Source organism: Pararge aegeria, chromosome 4, assembly GCF_905163445.1.
Source record: "Pararge aegeria chromosome 4, ilParAegt1.1, whole genome shotgun sequence".
Classification (NCBI taxonomy): Eukaryota; Metazoa; Arthropoda; class Insecta; order Lepidoptera; family Nymphalidae; genus Pararge; species Pararge aegeria.
The window spans coordinates 11,416,395-11,434,691 of record NC_053183.1 but is presented as its reverse complement, the minus strand read 5'-3'; the positions used below and the strand labels follow the sequence as shown (position 1 = coordinate 11,434,691).

The 18,297-nt window shown below is 37.3% G+C and overlaps 1 protein-coding gene across 1 annotated transcript in view; it reads right to left on the bottom strand.

The window, feature by feature from the left end:
• LOC120637582 overlaps window positions 1-18,297 on the bottom strand; it is a 68,915-nt gene that overhangs the window by 4,125 nt on the left and 46,493 nt on the right. The window contains exons 3-9 of the mRNA XM_039909421.1: window positions 10,897-11,078; window positions 7,653-7,748; window positions 6,791-6,899; window positions 3,814-3,947; window positions 3,037-3,231; window positions 1,814-1,954; window positions 856-1,001 (exon numbers count right to left, since the gene is read on the bottom strand). Coding sequence (XP_039765355.1) covers window positions 856-1,001; window positions 1,814-1,954; window positions 3,037-3,231; window positions 3,814-3,947; window positions 6,791-6,899; window positions 7,653-7,748; window positions 10,897-11,078 — 1,003 coding nt within the window. The remainder of the gene's footprint in view (window positions 1-855; window positions 1,002-1,813; window positions 1,955-3,036; window positions 3,232-3,813; window positions 3,948-6,790; window positions 6,900-7,652; window positions 7,749-10,896; window positions 11,079-18,297) is intronic.

Here is an 18,297-nt window from a genome sequence, read left to right as displayed (position 1 = left end):
AACATGTTCTACATTTACGTTCTCTAGCGTTAACATTATGTATTAGTTTATTTTATATTATATGTACTGTTTTTGTAATTATTAATATGTATGTATATTTTTAGAGCTTTGCGCACCGCTATAAGAATTCATATGTGAGACAATTCCTCATCGTGGTTGCCCGGAAGAAATCATAAGAAAAAAGGTACAATTAATTAAAATTCGTGTAACAAACACGAATTTCAATTAATTGTACCTTTTTTCTTTTTTATTTCTTTCTGTTTTGTTCTTGTGTGCAATAAAGTATTTTTGATATTATTTGATTTGATAAATAGTAAAGAAAAGATAAAGTAAAATTACTAAGATACTATAGATAATTAATTAACTGACTATCATGGGTATCTATATGAATACTCAGAGTCACACAGCGGGAGATGGAGGGAGCTATTCTCGGAATATCTCACAAGAGTTACACGACTTAGCTCAACGAGTTGCGAAGCTGAAATGGTATTGGGCAGGGCACAAGGCTTGGAGATCTAATGGACGTTGGGACGGCAACGCTGCGTTTCCACGCACCGGTAAACGCAGCGTTGGTGGACCCCCCACGAGGTGGACAGATGACATCAAGAGAGTCCCAGTGAGCCAGTGGACCCAAGCGGCACCAGGCTGTGTTATTTTGAGCTCCCTACAAAAGACCTATATGTCCAGCTGTCCATTAGTTGACATGATGATGATCATCATCATCACGTTAACTAATGGATGTCCACAGCTGGACATAGGTTTGTTTGCGGACATTCTTGCGCACTATATCATCCGCGTAGTTGGAAAATCTCTCGGGAGAATGACCATCGTGGCCAATAGGTCAGATCTGTTTACCTGCAGTAACACGACTACCGGAGGCACTGATAACGCACTCAGTTGCCTCAATGCGGTGAGTAGCTGTGGGGGCGTGTATTGCGCGGGTGACATCACCGCAACAACCGACCGACACCGGGACACCTCGCCCACCAGTTCGCTGTACCCTGGTTGGATGGAAGAGACATTTTTTTTTCAATTTATTAATACGATACAATACACTAACGATGTATTTGAATACTAATTTGACGGCCGATTGGCGCAGTGGGCAGATACCCTGCTTTCTGAGTCCATGGCCGTTAGTTTGATTCCCACAACTAGACAATATTTGTGTGATGAACATTAATGTTTTTCAGTGTCTGGGTGTTTATCTATATATTATAAGTATTTATATGTATTATTCATAAAAATATTCATCAGCTATCTTAGTAGCCATAACGCAAGCTACGCTTACTTTGGGACTAGACGGCGATTTGTGTCTTAGTATATATACTGTCGCAGTATAAAAATATATAAAAATATAAATATAAATTGTTGCCATCCAGTGGAGACTGCTTGTTTTTTTGGAGAAAAAGTAGCCTTAGATAAATGTAAATTAATTAGTTAAGGCGTGATTCCTTCACTCTTTTCGACGTCCCCCTAAGCGATTGATTGTTCTGGTGCGATGTCGTGTAAAAGCCAATTAGGGGTATGACTACCATCCTCCTTAACAGGTTAGCCCGCTACACCATCTTAGACTGCATCATCACTTCCCAACAGGTGAGATTGCAGTCAAGGGCTAACAACAAAAAAAACCTTAACAAAGTAATAAAGCATACAAAAATATACAAAAACCACCCATTGTTGTTTAAATAAATTTATCTAAAAACTGCGATAGTTTCCTGAACCCAGGGTACCAAATAAGTTTTCGCCTTTCAACAGTAAAACCCAAGAGAAGCAACTCTTCAATTTGTCAAAGGTGAACGGTAGAGTCACTCACAGTTGTCGGGCTGCGTGGACAGTATGACAGTGTGCACGCGGTATTTGTACTTCAGCGATAGAGTGGGGAGCAAAGCACCTCGCACCAACTCCCCGTCAACCGATGTCCAGCACACCAGCACGTCGAATTCCTTCTCCAATACTGAAACAATAAAAAATAAAAATAAGAACTGTCTATTCCGTCTGCATCACGGACGAATACAATTGTAAAACTTAAGTAAAAGAAACACTTCATCGGAATTTAAATCATATTCAGATATATAGCTGTCCACTTTAATTCATTAAGTGAAAAAAGAAGCCGTCCACATTCAGAAAAAAAGAAAACAGAAAAAAAAATATATATATATATTAAACATACAGACAAAACAAACGAGCAAAAAACAACCCTTCGAACAACTTCGTTACACAACGTGCAGTGGCGTGCATAGAGGGTATGCACATGGTACGCAGATGATATAAACTGAAGAATTTTCCCAGTACGAGTTATGAATACTTAAGAGTAGGCTTTTAGTCCTCTAACAATGTCTATCCTTTTTTATAATCCGTACTGGAGATTTTCCCGTCGTGACCACGATCCATGCTACTGGGTCGAATTATCGGCAAACCAAAAAATATTATCGTGGTATGTACCCGTTGAACTATATTTAAGAAATGTCATATTTGTTGTTGTTTAGTTTTGCAGTATATTTTTAGAAAGTTAATTAAAAAAAAACGTGTATGTACACGCGTTAGAAGTTATACTTCTTTGGCGTAACAAGAGAAAAATCTTTTCAAAAATTGCCCTATTCTACGTTTGTAGATAAAAACGACTTTAACAATAGAAAAAAGTATTGTTTGAATTATTGAAACACACTGGCAAACCTTTTTTAGAAAAACTAAAATGTTGACTATAGCTAACTTCATGGTGTCGGTTTTAGAGACGGTGTGCGCGTCGTAAAAATTTTCTCTCACCATTTTTTCATAACGCGCCAAAAGAAGTATAACTTCAATAAAATATTTATAAGAATTTAGATAACATTTTATTTTATAATTTCATAACTTAAAAAAACTTTTAAGAAATCTTAACTACCTGCTGTTTTACTGATACGCACATCATTATACGCTCCATAAGTCCAATAAGTGCGAGCGAGATAGACTGATTTTTGCTAACGCGCGCAGTATATAGTTTGAGAGAAAAAGATTACAGAACGTTAGCGGTCAACATTTGATCAAAGCATATTATACCTCTCGCTCGATGTGCGGCGGTGGCTGCCCTCGCCCGAGCGTGTCTCACCGCCAGCAGTAGTCTCGGGGTGCACTGCTTGTGGAAGACGAATAGGGACAACAGCAGGATAGCTGCCGCCGTTCCGCTTAACGCTATCGCCCGCCACGGGACTTCCCCGCCCGCGCACCACGCTCCGTCGCCTGTCAGGCCATTAGCTGTAACAAACATTAACAGTGTCATCCTACTTCCTTCATGATCATCATCAACAGCCCATTATCGGTCAACCCAACGGGTTAAGGCTGTGGTTCCACCACGCTGGCTCAGTGCGTATTGGTGGACACCACACACCTTTGAAAACACCACACACCTACACCAGAACTCTAATTCCTATAGATTTTGGGATGCATCTGTAGTGATACGAGTATGTGTAAAAATTCAAAAAAAATCAAAACTTCAAAATTGATTTATTTGAAGTAAGCCCAGTTTATAAGCACTTTTGAAACATCAAGTCAGGTGTGGTGGGTATAGCTCACATAATATATAATGCACGTCGACATAAGGGCAATATACACTGTCGCGTCGCTACCAAGACGACGTCGGCAATTCCAGGTTAAAGGCGTCAAACTACTGTATCTCTTATTTATAATGTTCACGTTACATAAATCTTTTCAAGGAATTAACGTAAACCTTTGGTGTCACGTTTGTGAATTTTCATACATAATTATGGCCAAGAAAAATTTATGTATCTGAAATGCTATGTATACCTAGTATATGTTTAGTGTTGTATGTGTACTTACACTTATAGTGCACGGTGACGTAGTTTCGCGAGACGACATCGTTGCTGTGCACCACGCACACGTAAGTGCTGTAGTCCTGCGCCGACACGCTCCTTATGTTCAAATACGAGCCGATAATGTCTTTCACGTCGTCCCTGCAAATTAATAATATAAGTATATGAAACGCTGTTTAAACTGGGTTCAGTTCTTAAAGTCAAAAGATGTATATATGTATATGATTTTTTTATTTGCACCCCTGATGTGTCAAATTGTTTGACAAAGGCAGGAAGGCCTTTTAGTTCTTCCATTTATGTCTGTTTCGATTTGTCAATAAATTGTAATAATAAATATACTAAGACAAGACACACATCGCCATCTTGCCCCAAAGTAAGCGTAGCTTGTGTTATGGGTACTAAGATAGCTTGAATAGTTTATATGAACATAATACACATAAATACTTATAATATACAGATAAAACTCACCCAGAAGAACCCAGACACTGAAAAACAAACATGTTCATCACACAAACATTTTCCAGTTGTGGGAATCGAACCCACGGCCTAGGATTTAGAAAGCAGGGTCGCTGCCTACTGCGCCAGTCGGCCGTCAAATATATATATTTATAACTATATGATATATATATATAAACACTAAAAACGACAACGCAAAAAACTGAAGTTTTATATTTCTTTTTCGGCGACACATATTAAAATATTTTTTTTCTACTAACCAAAAAATTTAATTAAGCTTCTTCCTAGACATCAAATATTTGTGAAAAATTATCTAAGCTATGGTGAAAACCGCATCAAAATCCGTTGCGTTGTTTAAGAGGAGTTCGTGGAAAAATGGACAGACGCGGAAAGCGACTTTGTTTAATATTATGTAGAGAAGATATAATTTAAAAGCGAGTACCTACCAAATGGGTTAGCAATTAAGTAATAAGATTTGCCGAAAGAGACTTTGTTTTAAACTGTGTAGAGCTATAATAGCCTGGAAATATAATAGCCTACCGTGATGATTTTAATACCCCACAAATCGACTCAGGCTTCCTCTCATAACAGGGCTTTAGAGCATAGACACGCTGATCTATTCCGAGTTAACGGTCTTCATATATTACTATCACAGTTTAATTCTAATCAAGACCGACGGCAAATCATAATATCTAATTCACGGTGTTAGAACACAGCTGATATTGTGGTTGTCACGGCGTATTTTTGTACAGTTATTTCTCTATAGGTATTCTCACGAAATAGTAGTGAACAAAAGTTATTTATTATTATGAATACAGTAATATCTCATCGGCTTAATACTCACTTTCTAATAAGGTACCCTTGTATGATCATAGAGAAGGCGAGCGAGGCCGCGGGCCTTAGTGAGATTTAGTGCTAAATATAATAGGAAAAACTGACTAGGTACTCTCTAGTAAGCCGTAATTCAACCATTTGCCCAACGACGCTAATACGCGGAATACCTATTTTCGACTTAGCAGAAGCGAATTGAAGTAGGGGCAATTTGGCTAATGGATACAAGGCATAATAACCTTTAATCAAGATGACATTATACACGAACTTCGCCGGAAATTTCATACGATCCATTACGGCAAAAGCGATTTAATTGTTCGTTTCCTGATGGAACTGATTATTACTGACTTCCAATAAATAATTTTTTCAAAGCTTCGCATTGCGTTTTTTAAATTAGGAATAGTAATGGCGGATGCAAATGTCAAACTGTAAAAATATGTTGCTAGCTTTATTTATTATTTAAGTTTGTTTTTAAAATTGTCTATATGTTCGATTTTAATCGTACCTGAACTTTTAATAATATAACCTTGACTTAAAGCATTAGGTACCACATTACGGTAGTACAATTTGCGGTCTCTTTAAAGTATAAAAAACTAGCTGTCCCGGCAAACTTCGTACCGCGGATAATTTTTTTTTTTTGATGAATGTTATATTTTCATACTTATTATCCTATTCCGGTCTAAGAGGAATCCAAAAAATCAAATATGATAAAAATTGGTCCAGCCGTTCTTGAGTTATAAATGGTGTAACTAACACAACTTTCTTTTATATATATAGATTTAGACTAAAAATTCGAAGTTGTACCAATATAATAATATATTTTAACATGTAAAAATAAAGTGTAAAGCATGGCACCTATAAAGCGTTTATTGACGTCATTCAACGCGCTCTTGGACAGCAATGCTCAATGGGGTGCATTGGATGATGGGTGGACGGCATTGTTCTGTGAACTCTAGAAGTACTCTGAGAATATTGAATGACCCCGAGATGAGAGAGAGAATGAGAATTTCAATATTCGCAGAGTACCACACACACAACACACACGCGTATGCACGCACACACTTATACACATAATAAATTGAATGTTGATAATGTAAACTTCTAAATATGTATTCTCTCTGTTTTTTCTCTAATCTCGATGCACATATGGCAAGACCCCCAAGATGTGGGATTTCCTAGTTTTGGGGTCCAGGGTAATTTAAGAAAAAACATTGCACTTTAAAGCACATTAATACTATTATAAAACCAAATAAATATAAATAGTACATTATATTATTATTATTACAGAAGACAATACATATTATATTAATATCATGGCTTGTATAATTGTCAATGACATCTTTAATTATCATAATTTTTCTCACTTTGCCTTTTACTTGCACTTATAAAGACAACAAAAATCCGTCTCATCTAGCGCTATATTGTTTTGCATAAGAGCTAACTCTAATTTTATTAGTTACAAAAGAGTATTAAAAAAAATAACTACGGTATTCTTTCGCTCTTTCGGTCAATATTGGTAACGACACAAAAACATATTCTATATCTGGCATTTAAAAGCTTAAGCTAAAAGTCCGATGCTGATTTAGGTATAAACTTTGTTTTCTAAAGTTGTTATGTTCTAAAATGTTCTAAAGTTATAGCTGAGACAACATCGCTCCCCACTGCAACATGGTGGTCGTCAAATGCAATCAACTCACCTCGCGGTTTTAATCTCAACTTGTGTGGGTAAAAGGTCACCCTCGGTGCCGTTCGGCCACACCTTCCACCAACGCAGTTCACTTCTAGCGTCTGCTAAGTACAGTCGACCTGGTAACAAAGGAATGGTTATTTTCAAACGCTTACAAGAAATGTACGTCTAGAACTTTAAAAAAAAACAGTATACAGTACCAAGTATAAGTATTTATTATAAATTTATTATATTTTTTGCCTGAACATGGTTCATAAACATGGTTTAGGAACCATGGTTATGAGCCATGTTCATGTCCTAAGGTTGCCTGGAAGAGACCGCTACAAAGCGATAAGGCCGCCTTTTGTATTCTTCTTCTGTCTGTGTTTTTTTTAATTCTTTTTCTGTATTTTTATTAGTGTGCAAATAAAGAGTAACAAAAAAAAAACATAGATGTTAAGCATAATACATAATCTACTAATCCTGCCAAGATTAGCGTGTAGTAATCATTATAATTATTTGAAACTAATAATTATTATAATATTAAGATATGAAAATTCAGTAAATTTTAATTACATTTTGGCTCATAACTTATACCTAAATTAAACATTAAAATATAATCTGAAATGTCAGCCTCTACTAAAATGTTTAATCAAGTTACTTTATAACAGATAGCAATGCAATACACTCACGTTAGTGTTATTTAATAATATATTTAATTGAAAACATGACAAACTGCAGTACTAGAAATAATAATAACTAATTGCTGCGAATATAGCTGGCAACGTTCGAGAACGTTCGATTAATAGAGGTCACAACTCAACAGTTGCGAGAGAATAATATTAATATTTTATTTCGGTAATTGTAATTGCGAGAAATTGTGGGACACTCACCAATAAGCGCTTCGCAGAAGAGTCGCAGTTCGCCCCCTTCCTCCACCCACTTGTCCTTCGAAATGAACATTGTTTTCGGCGTGTCAGTCGGCTTTTCTGTGAAACAACGTATTGATTTATAAAAACCCTAAAACGAAAGAGAACAATTCTAAACGGATTTCCATGATCACTATACTTATCAACCCAATACCAACCGGCTACAGGGCACGGGTCTTTTCTTAGAAAAATAAGGTTTTAGGCCGTAGTCCACCACTGGGTCAGCGCGAATTGGAACTACACACCCTTGAGAACATTATGGAGAACTAATGCATGCCGGTTTCCTCCTCATGATGTTTTCCTTCAACTTTAAAGAAAGTGATATGTAATTTGTAATTGCTTAAAACGTACATATCCTCAACATATAGAGGTACCTCTGTCTTTTGAGGTTATGTACGTTTTATGCCGGAGGTATAAACCCCCCTCCCCCCCCTCGAACGAAGATTATTAAGAAGATATTTTAACGCCTGTTAAATTATCCACATATTCGAACTGGTAAAATCCCGTTGTAATGCCAATTTTCCTGTCAGATATCCTGTCTGCTCGTTGCGTTTGCCAGATGTCGTTACAAAATACATCGGAAATCGGTAATTTCTTCAAAGAGAAAGTTGCAATTTAAAACGCCACTTTCTTTTGTACTTTTTTATTGGACCACGGATAATAGACACGTCACGTAGCTAAAATGTTACAAGTTGTCACGTGACCATGCAATGATCCGTTACAAGAGGAAAATATTGTATTTATCGTGCCTATCGTAACAGGAAAAATGTATCGTGCCAAAAAGTGTGAAGTATGGAAGTTTTTTTTCTAGTGCATAGGTATCGACTAGGCGTGAGGCCAAGACCGTGAGATGGACACTAAGGTATAACATTAGAGTAAGTAGGTATTTGTTACACAAAGTTTACTAACATAGGTAAATAAGTAAATTTTTATTATCAAAATATGGACACTATGGACCTTGCACTGTGGTCTGAAATATTAACTTTATTATATTCCACTTGAAGTTAGCTCTAAGTGCAACCTCACCTAGTGGTAAGTCTGTTAAGTGATGATGCAGTTAGGATGGTAGCGGTGTAATTTGACAGGCTTTTGCAGTTTTATGGAACCCATACTCTTAATCAATTTTTTAGCAGCTCGTACCGGAAGCGGTGCTAGCGCAATGGGAAGGACTTCTACTTCACTTTCTGGTGGCCGAGTTTGAATCTGGGATTCAAACTCTCTCGCACGCACCTCTAACTTTTCTAAGTAATGTGCGTTTGAAGCTATTAAAATATCAGTTGATTCCACGGTAAAGAAAAACATCGTTAGGAAACCTGCATGCCTGAGAGTTCTCCATACTGTTCTCAAAGGTGTGTGGAGTCCACCAATCCGCACTGGGTCATCGTGGTGGATTACGGCCTTAATCCTTCCTCATTGTGGGGAGAGACGTGTGCCCTGTATGGGCCGGTAATGGGTTAATATGATGATCGTACCGGAACGATAAATTGCATGGCAGCACGTCTTTGTCGGTAGAGTGGTAACTAGCGACTTCCGAAGCTTCCCACTAGACCAAAAACTCTCCGTTTGGCATGACAATTTGAGGAAACGGTTCCTTATCTACCAAACGCCGTAAATATGTAATGTATGTATCTGTAAACTACTAACACATGTACTTGTGTCTCGTTTATTAAAGTGTCCAATAAGGAAAAAAGAATATTTGGTTAAAATTAAATGACGCATTTTTTGATAAAATTTTGGCCATTACAGCGTGATTAAGCATAACACGTAGTGTTAATAAAAAATGTTCGCATTTATAGCTGTAACTACCTATGAGCTGAGTTCGCGACTTTCGCGAATTTCTATTTCCCGCGGTAAGAATAATGGCGTATCTGTGTGCCAACTTCACCACGATCGATTGAGTAATTATAACATACAAATGTACCCCGGTCACTTATACCGGTACAGAATGTCGTTTTATATTTTTAATCCTTACAATATATTATACGCATTAAACAACTTATTTTTTATTATATTATGTATATTTTCAGATATTGATGTATCTTAACCATTAAATTTTGTATACCCTAACCCTATCCTGTACCTTTTCTCTTGTTTCTGTGATAGATTGCCTGGTAGAGATCGCTTGTTCACTTAAAGTTCACAATATACTAGACTACATAAAATAAGTAATTCGTTTAAAGGAAATTGTATACAAGTTTATATTATCAAAATTAAGCTTAATTTGCTATACTCCGCGAAAAGCCAGAGAATCTGTATGGTGTCATTTATAATTTCTTCAATCCTTATACTCCACAACAAACAGATCCAACGGTTTCGGAGCGATACGCACGTTTCGCTCCGAAACCGGAGCATTCTCAGGAGATGTTGACTTTATAATGAATAATTGTCCAGCGACAAGGGCTCCGCAATGAAGAAAGAGACTTTAGTTTTAAGTTGACGAGTTTAGTTATCGCCATCAACTCACTTCTATATCATATTTTACATGTTATGTAAGCATCAAAAGTGTCATAAATGTGCCTATATGAATAACGAAATATTTGACTGACTTTTGTACCTGCCTAGTATTTTGTAATCGTATGTTTGTTAAACTTTTTATCATGTAGGTATGGGTGAACATGTTTGTATTTAATGAACAATCCTTTTATATTTATGCACAAAGTCTTTAGCTTTATTAATAATATATAGTAGAACTACGTACTTCAAGTTTTTTATTGGTATTTTAAAAATATCCAACGAACCGTAATTTTTCCTGGGATAAGTCATATTATACCAAGATGTACTACTACTGTATACATAATTTTGCCAAGATCGGTTGAGTATAACTGAACTTGGCGAAGCCATGCATTGGCCGAAATGGCTTTAACTTAAAAACCCCCGAGAATATTATCCTGGTGCTATTCCGGAATAAAATTAAATATCAGTCTATCTCCAGGATGCCTAGCTATTTATGTGTTTAATTTCATTAAGGTTCAGTGACTGAGCCGAAACATAGGTAACATACCAAAAACACTTTTTTGCAAGGTAAATTTTAGTTCGATAGCTATATGGACAGTGGCATAGCAAACTTTTCGCTTTGTAATATCGGCAGTTGTAATGAATGAATGAATACACTTTTATTGTACACCACATAAACCTAAAGAAAATTTTTATTTGTGTTTTATTTCCAAAATGCCGCCCCCTGAAACCTGCCGCAATATAAATAACCTACCTAAAATGTCAAGCCTGACTGTATGTGTCTCGCTGTGGGTCTCGTTGCTCAGCCTGCAAGTGTAGTTGCCCGAGTCGGTTTGGGCAGCGCGCCGCGTGTACAGCGTCTGGTTGGCAGCCTCTGGGTACAGGATGAGGTTCGAAACTCCAGCTGACCAGGGGTACGTCACGCCATCTTTGAACCTAGAAACATTCAAATCCAAATTCTTTATTCAAACTATTACAGGTCTACCATACTCGTATGTAATCTAAATTTTTTACGACCTCCCTGGCGCAGTGGTGAAACGCTGTGCAAGTTGGCGGACCCGGGTTCGACTCCAGGTACCCCTAATTTTAGGGAATCCCAATTAGGGAATTTTAAGTTTCAGAATTTTCTCTGGTCTGGCCGTGGCTAGTTACGTGTCGATTTGATGTCGCGTTAAACCGATTGGGGGTGTGGTTTATTCCTATCAGGTTAGCCCACTACTATCTTATACTGCATCATCACTTACTATCCGGTGAGCTTGCTATCAAGGGTTATTTCGTAATTGAATAAAAGTAAAAGTATGTCTCTCAATCCAACTGAATTTTTATTGCGTATATTTTGTGTTAAGCGATATCTCCGCCAATTGTGAACTGATTAATGGTACTTTTTATGTTAATGGTTTATCTCAAGGGTGGTCTCGTATTTTTCGACCTCCATGGCAGTGGTGATCGGTGATCTTCATAAGTGGGAGTGTATTACGCTGGTTTTAGGTTGTGGTATTGTGTCGTTTTATCATCATTATCAAGTACCAACCTATTTACCGTGAATACATGGCACGGGTCTCCTCTCCATCTCTACGAAAATATTATTGCATGCATATATTGAATTGCTTAAAACGCAAATAACTCCAAAAGTAAGAGTTGCATGCCGAGAATTGAACCGTCCGGTCCCCCCAAAAGAGTCCAAAGTGTTAATCACTAAGCTATCACCTTCTTTTTCTGTGACGTTTTATAATCATCATATCAACCCAGTACCGGCCCACTATAGTGTACGGGTCTCTTCCGACAATGTAAAGGGTTTAGGCCGTAGCAGTCCACCACGCTGGTTCAGTGCGGATTGGTGGACTGCACACCTTTGAGAACATTATGGAGAACTCTCAGGCATGCAGTTTTCCTCACGATATTTTCCTTCGTTGAAGCAAGTGATATTTTAATTGTTTAAAACGCAGAATACTTATAAAAGACACAGTTGCATGCCGAGGATTGAACTCGGTGCCCTCGAAAGAGAGTCTAAAGTCTTCACCACTAAGCTATTACCGTGTTTTTCTATGACGTTTGGTATCATTGGTGAATAGATTAGTTTTAAGAAGTATTTACATTGAAACAGATAAAGATCGCAGAGATTACTGATAACTCAATGCAATAATAATGATTCACTGAAATGAGATAGCGTGCGTTCTTAGATGTTTGCAATCGCGATAAGTACTGTTATTTAAAGTCGGAGAAAACAACTTCGCCTAGCAAGTAATGGAGCCCGAGGATAGATTCGTATTAAACTTTAATAGTAGATGTCACTACAAACGCAATAGAAAATTACAGATGTGCCCCACTTTTTGTGTTTTACATACATAGCCCGAAATCTTTCTCAATAAATGTAGGTACCTCAGATAGGTAGTACGCAAAAATAACAACATAGTAGGAACTTCCCGGGAGTAATGCGTTAATCATAGAATCAAATAAACAATTTATAATATTGCCTAAGTACACATTCTAAAGTAGACTAAAAGTTAAAATATTGGATAGAAGCAGGCGTTACTTTGCGGAAATCTATAATATACTAGCTGTTGCCCGCGACTTCGTCTGCGTTTGATTTTGTTTTTAAAGTATTCAGTATCGCTAAGCCCTAAATGAGTATAGTTGTATATACATATAACATGTGACTGTCAATTAATTATAGACAACTAATTTGCAATAAAATAAAATTGTGACTTTACTTAAAGATCTAAGCTATCCTATCTCTTAAGTTGGACCAGACTGCTCACGGTGTGCCAATTTAATTTAAAATTGGTTCAGTAGTTTAGGAGTCCATCGCGGACAAACATCGTGACAGGAGATTTATATATATTAAGATTATGAAAATTAAGCTTAACTTGCTATACTCCGCGAACAGCAATCAACAACATTCTTTATGGTGTAATTTATAATTACTTCAATGTACCCTCTACGCACGTTTCGCTCCGAAACCGGAGCATCCTCAGGAGATGTTGACTTTACAATGAATAACTTAACAATTATTCATTGTCGTGAAGTACTTATAAATTACACCATAAGTTAAGCATAATTTTCATAATAAAAGTTAAAACTAAAACTAAAGATCGTAGTTTTAATTTTAATAGCGTTCCTCAAATTCCTTATTTACAGGACTACGTTAAAATAGTTTTATAACGATAAGTATTTTATAAGCAAACCCCATTCAGCAAATGAATAGGGGTTGAAAGTAAGTTAGGCGAAGTTTCACTCAAGTATGAGGAGTTTAAAGCGGACGAAGTCACAGGCAAACGCAAGTAGGTAAGTTTATAAAAACAAAATAAGGACTACCCTACTTAATAAAAGACGTAGAGAATTTAAATGAACACTAATGGAGCATTATTCCTGGAGTCGGCGTCGACCACCGCACGGTATGACAGACGGTGGGCTCTGCCACGCCGCCGTCGCACGCGGTCGCGCAATGCACTCGCAGCTGCCAATGAAAAGGGTTCCGCGAAACGGGGATTACATTATTAAACTCTCGCAAACGAGGAAATCATACTTCGCGGAGGCATCACTGACATTTGCGCGTTAGTTAACTCCCTTTTTTGTATAATCACTAGAGCGCTTTTGTAAAGCTTTTAGTACGCGTAATTTCCTAATATTATAAATGCGAAAGTGTGTTTGTTTGTTTGTCCCTACGTTACGTCCTAACTAAGCAACGACAACCAGAAACAAATAGACTTTATATTTTGCATAGACTTGGTTGAAAGGACGGAGAGTGAGAAAAATAGGCTACTTTTCATCCTCGACAAAACTAACGGCTTTCTTGGAATTTATCATGAAAATCAACCTTAATCAGCTACACTTAAGACTTAACAATTATTCATTGCAAAGTTAATATCTTGAGATGTTGGAAGGTTTTGGAGCAAAACGTGCGTTAGGGTGCGTAGCGTTGCCGAAGATATGTTCTGTGACTGTGCAGTCAGCAGTATAAGGATTGAAGAAATTATAAATTACACCATACTTTTTTCTCCTGCTTTTTGCGGAGTGTAGCAAATTAAGCTTTATTTTCATCGTATATATCATGGATTTGGTATATATCATGACCGCATGCTTCCATCCAATATCGTTAGAATTTGTAAAAAAAAACGTAAAAAACGGGGACGAAGAACGCGGGCAACAGCTTTATAGTCTTATTAACAAAAACCAAAATTGTGTTTCGATATTCCCCGATCGGAAAGAGGATTGCGAATTCATCCAATACAAACAATCGCGAAAATCGCAATTTATCACAAGTTTTACGATCGATTTGCAGAGCGAATGGCAAAACGGCTGTCTTCTGAAACTGTACCCATTATGTAACCACATTACAGCTTCAGTATCGAAAATTTAGACAATAAAAACAGTTACTGTGTTCGCAATGGGATCGTGATGAGCTTTTCTATCTACCTACCATTTTTAATTGCAATATATATTACTGCACGACGTCTTACATTGCAACTGAGTATAGTATAACGCAGGTCCGTTTCAACCAATGGGATTATTGAAAGCTCATGACGTCATCGTCTCTCATTTTTATATGGTGAGGATGCACTGTGAAACGTCATCCATACTGTACCTATACTATAATATTATAAATGCCAGTGAGCTTGTCTGTTTGGGTTTTTGTCATTTACGCCATAAGTCAGCAAAGCGACTTGATTTTTGGCAAGTAAGTTGAAAGGACGGAGAGTAACGTAGGCTTTTATTCCAGGAAAACGTAAACGTAATAAAGGCGGACAGTTGTAGATATATACATTATAAATACACATGACAGTTGTATGCATTATAAATGCTGTAGGTGCAGCACTGAGCTTGTCATAAGCATAATTTAGTGACAATAATATTAGCTGCTTTCTGAGGTTTCGAGAAGAGAGAACACTATAATTCCATCCTCCAAAAATAGCTAACGACTTGGGTCAAGACAATTGATCCTTAGTGCTGTTTAAACAAAACATCATAAAATACCAACTATGACGCGATATCCCATTCGAGTATTAATCTTTCGACGCGACGCGTGAAAAGTTAGTAGCTAAATATTTAGATTCCCACAATTCGGTTAGAGCTTAGTGCCCGCACCACTCCTACCGGCTGTAAATCGTTCAGGGAATAAAGCTTGCGCAAACAAAACGTCACGTGGTGCCACGATTCCCGAGAACAGTAAAATTTTGCGGTAGCCGTTTTTGAATCGTTTGAAAGTTAAACAAACTTTGCACGATGTTTCATCGCAAGGCCGCGTGGGGATTGTTTCCAAGAACCGGCGGCGAAGCGCGACCTGGTGAATATCCATTGGGTAGATTCACCGGTAATATTCGCTTACTTGCAAAGATATGCTTATAACTGTATCTGATATTGTGTTGCTCTTCCGAGCTAATGGAACTTTCGAATCGCACATAACTGAGTCGCTTGGTATGTTTCTATAAAGCGCAGTACCTACTCATATTTATTATAAGTGTGCTAGTGTTGTTTGTATGTTCATCTTTCACGCAGCGACAGCGCTATGGAATTACGTGTTTTCTTGCACAAGCACATAGTTTATTATACACTATATATATTAACATATTATACACATGCTACCATTTAGAATTCCGTATACGAAGAATGAGACTACTACTTACTAGGCCTCCGCTATCCATCCGTCAGCACCATATGTATTTGGATAATGGGATTCTTTTTTCGAATTAGACATATATAATAAATAAATATAATTACTAAGAGATGAAAAAAAGAATAACATGCAAAAAGTACAAGCGATTTGATCTAGTTTAATAGAAACTTCTGAGAAAGAATATCTATAAGTACCCACCTATTTCGTATGTTTACGGTACTCGTCCCTGGGAGAGCGTTGTAACATTTTTATATCTGTTATGATGAGGCAATGACTCATGCTACATACATACGTACTTGATTCACATTTTGTAAAAAAAGCAATAAACAAGTTGATGTTGTTATGATAAAATGATGATGATGAATTGTTATTCGGTCTACTAGAGAGCACTGGTCTCCCCCCGCAATGAGAAGAGAGAGAAGGGTTTAAGGCCTTAGTCTACCACGCTTGCTGAGTTCCGATTGGTGGACTCCACACGCCTTTGTTTTTTATCCATCACAGGTTTCGTCACGATGAAGCAAGTGATATTTTAATTACTTAAAACATAGAAATGTTGGAGGTGGCGTGTTAAGAGCTCAAGCTCGGTCACCCGAAAATGAAACCGAAGTCATTACCACTGGGCTATTACCACTTCACCTATTATAATTAAAGCTTAAAGCTAGAATTTTTTAAATCAAAAAAGCTTCTGATGTTCCTCCATTTAGCATCTACTAGAAGATATCCCCCCATAAACGTTATTCACATAATCTGATTTTCCGCGAGACTAAGAAATTTTTTCAAAACGCGATTCATGTATGTTAAATTTAATTGAAGAGCTTTCAGGGTGGTTTAACTAACAAACATCTGACAAACTTACGTAATACTAGTCAGGTTATATACTATTGCCCTTCAATATAAGAGCTTCGGTTCCACTTTCGAGGGGGCGAGCTCGAATCCCAGCCCGCCTAAGTTATGTGCGCTTTAAGCAATTGAAATATCACTTGCTTAAACGGTGAAGGAAAAACACCGTGAGGAAACCTGCATGTCTAATAGTTCTCCATAAAGTTCTCAAATCCGTGTGGAGTCAACCAATCCGCACTGGGCAGGCGTGGCTGACAGCCCTTCTCATTGTAGAAGGAGACCCATGCCCCTTACCTGGGCCAGTAATGATTTTTTATTATATTACATATATGCTATGTAATCTCGAGATGGCGACTGATTATGCTGGGAAAACGCAGGCTGAATCGCCTTTATCGCCGTTCGGCTCTTTAAAATCTCTGTGCAATTTATCTCAATCCGTTGGCCCGTCGCTGCGCGAAATATTGAAAATCGAACAATAACACTTACGCATTTATATTAGTATGATTCTTATAAGGAATTACTGTTTTTGTACGACTTCGTTCATGTGACTACATATAGAAGACTACACGAAGAAGGCGTATCTAAGAAAACCACGTCATTATGACTCCTTAAAATAATTTAGGAGGTACTGATCGTATATTTTCCTCTAACCGCTTTTATTATACTACATAAGTACCGGCCGATGAGATTTTACAGCACTACTCACATCTCAACATAACTGTGTGTCATTGTTCGTTATTTTTACGGAACAATGAAGATTCGAAGAAAAATTATTGAAACGAGTTGTGTGTACACGCACGAGGTTTTGCCGACGGAAATCCGTAGCATCATGGACGTGTAAAGGATGAAAAAGGTATAAAAAAAGACCGAATACAGACAGAGTGCGGTGCACTTTGTAGTGTCCGCTGAGCGGTTTTTTGCTCCTCGGTGCAAATGTTCATGACGTGAGAGGACTCCGGCAACTTGCGGGCAATTATTTTGAGATTAGTCTGTCTCTGACAGTATATTATTTTCTTTTAACAAATTTTTGTGCGAAAGGAAGTCTATTATATGTACATGAGTTTTCTGAAATTACATTGCAGACGGTTACGTACATGTTAATGCCCGCGGCTATATTCGCCCGCATCATCATATTCGACAGGTAAAATGCGTTCTCGATCCGTGGTTTGTACACCTTATTAGGACAAATAAGTATAAGTACATAGCTATATTTCCGTAATGTATCTCAGTAGATAATATAACATTATATATAAAAATCTTTAATTTGAAATAACTAAGTATAGCCAGACTGTTTCCTGTGACTTCTGCTTCAAGAAATTAACAAAAGGAGCGAATGTTAATAGACAGCTTCTGAATTTTATGCCATGTGAGCGCCTAAAACATTCAAAGCAATATTATAGAGTGCTCCAATAAAGTGTGGTCTCGTTGTCCCCGTGCTAATAATAATATCAGTAGCAGTAGTAGTAGTACAATTAACTAACTTAGCGTAGGTCAGAATATAAATAATCACTTAGGTCAAATTGGATAATTAATAGTGGTCGTTTTCAAGATTTGTAGTCGCCACAATAAATTCGCTCTCTTAGCAGTAGCAAGCCTTGTCAGTTATTACGATAAAATTAATATACATAATTATTCGCTGCAATAAACACTACCCATAATTTTATAACAATTTGATACTAAAATTTCTACCTTAAAAATGTG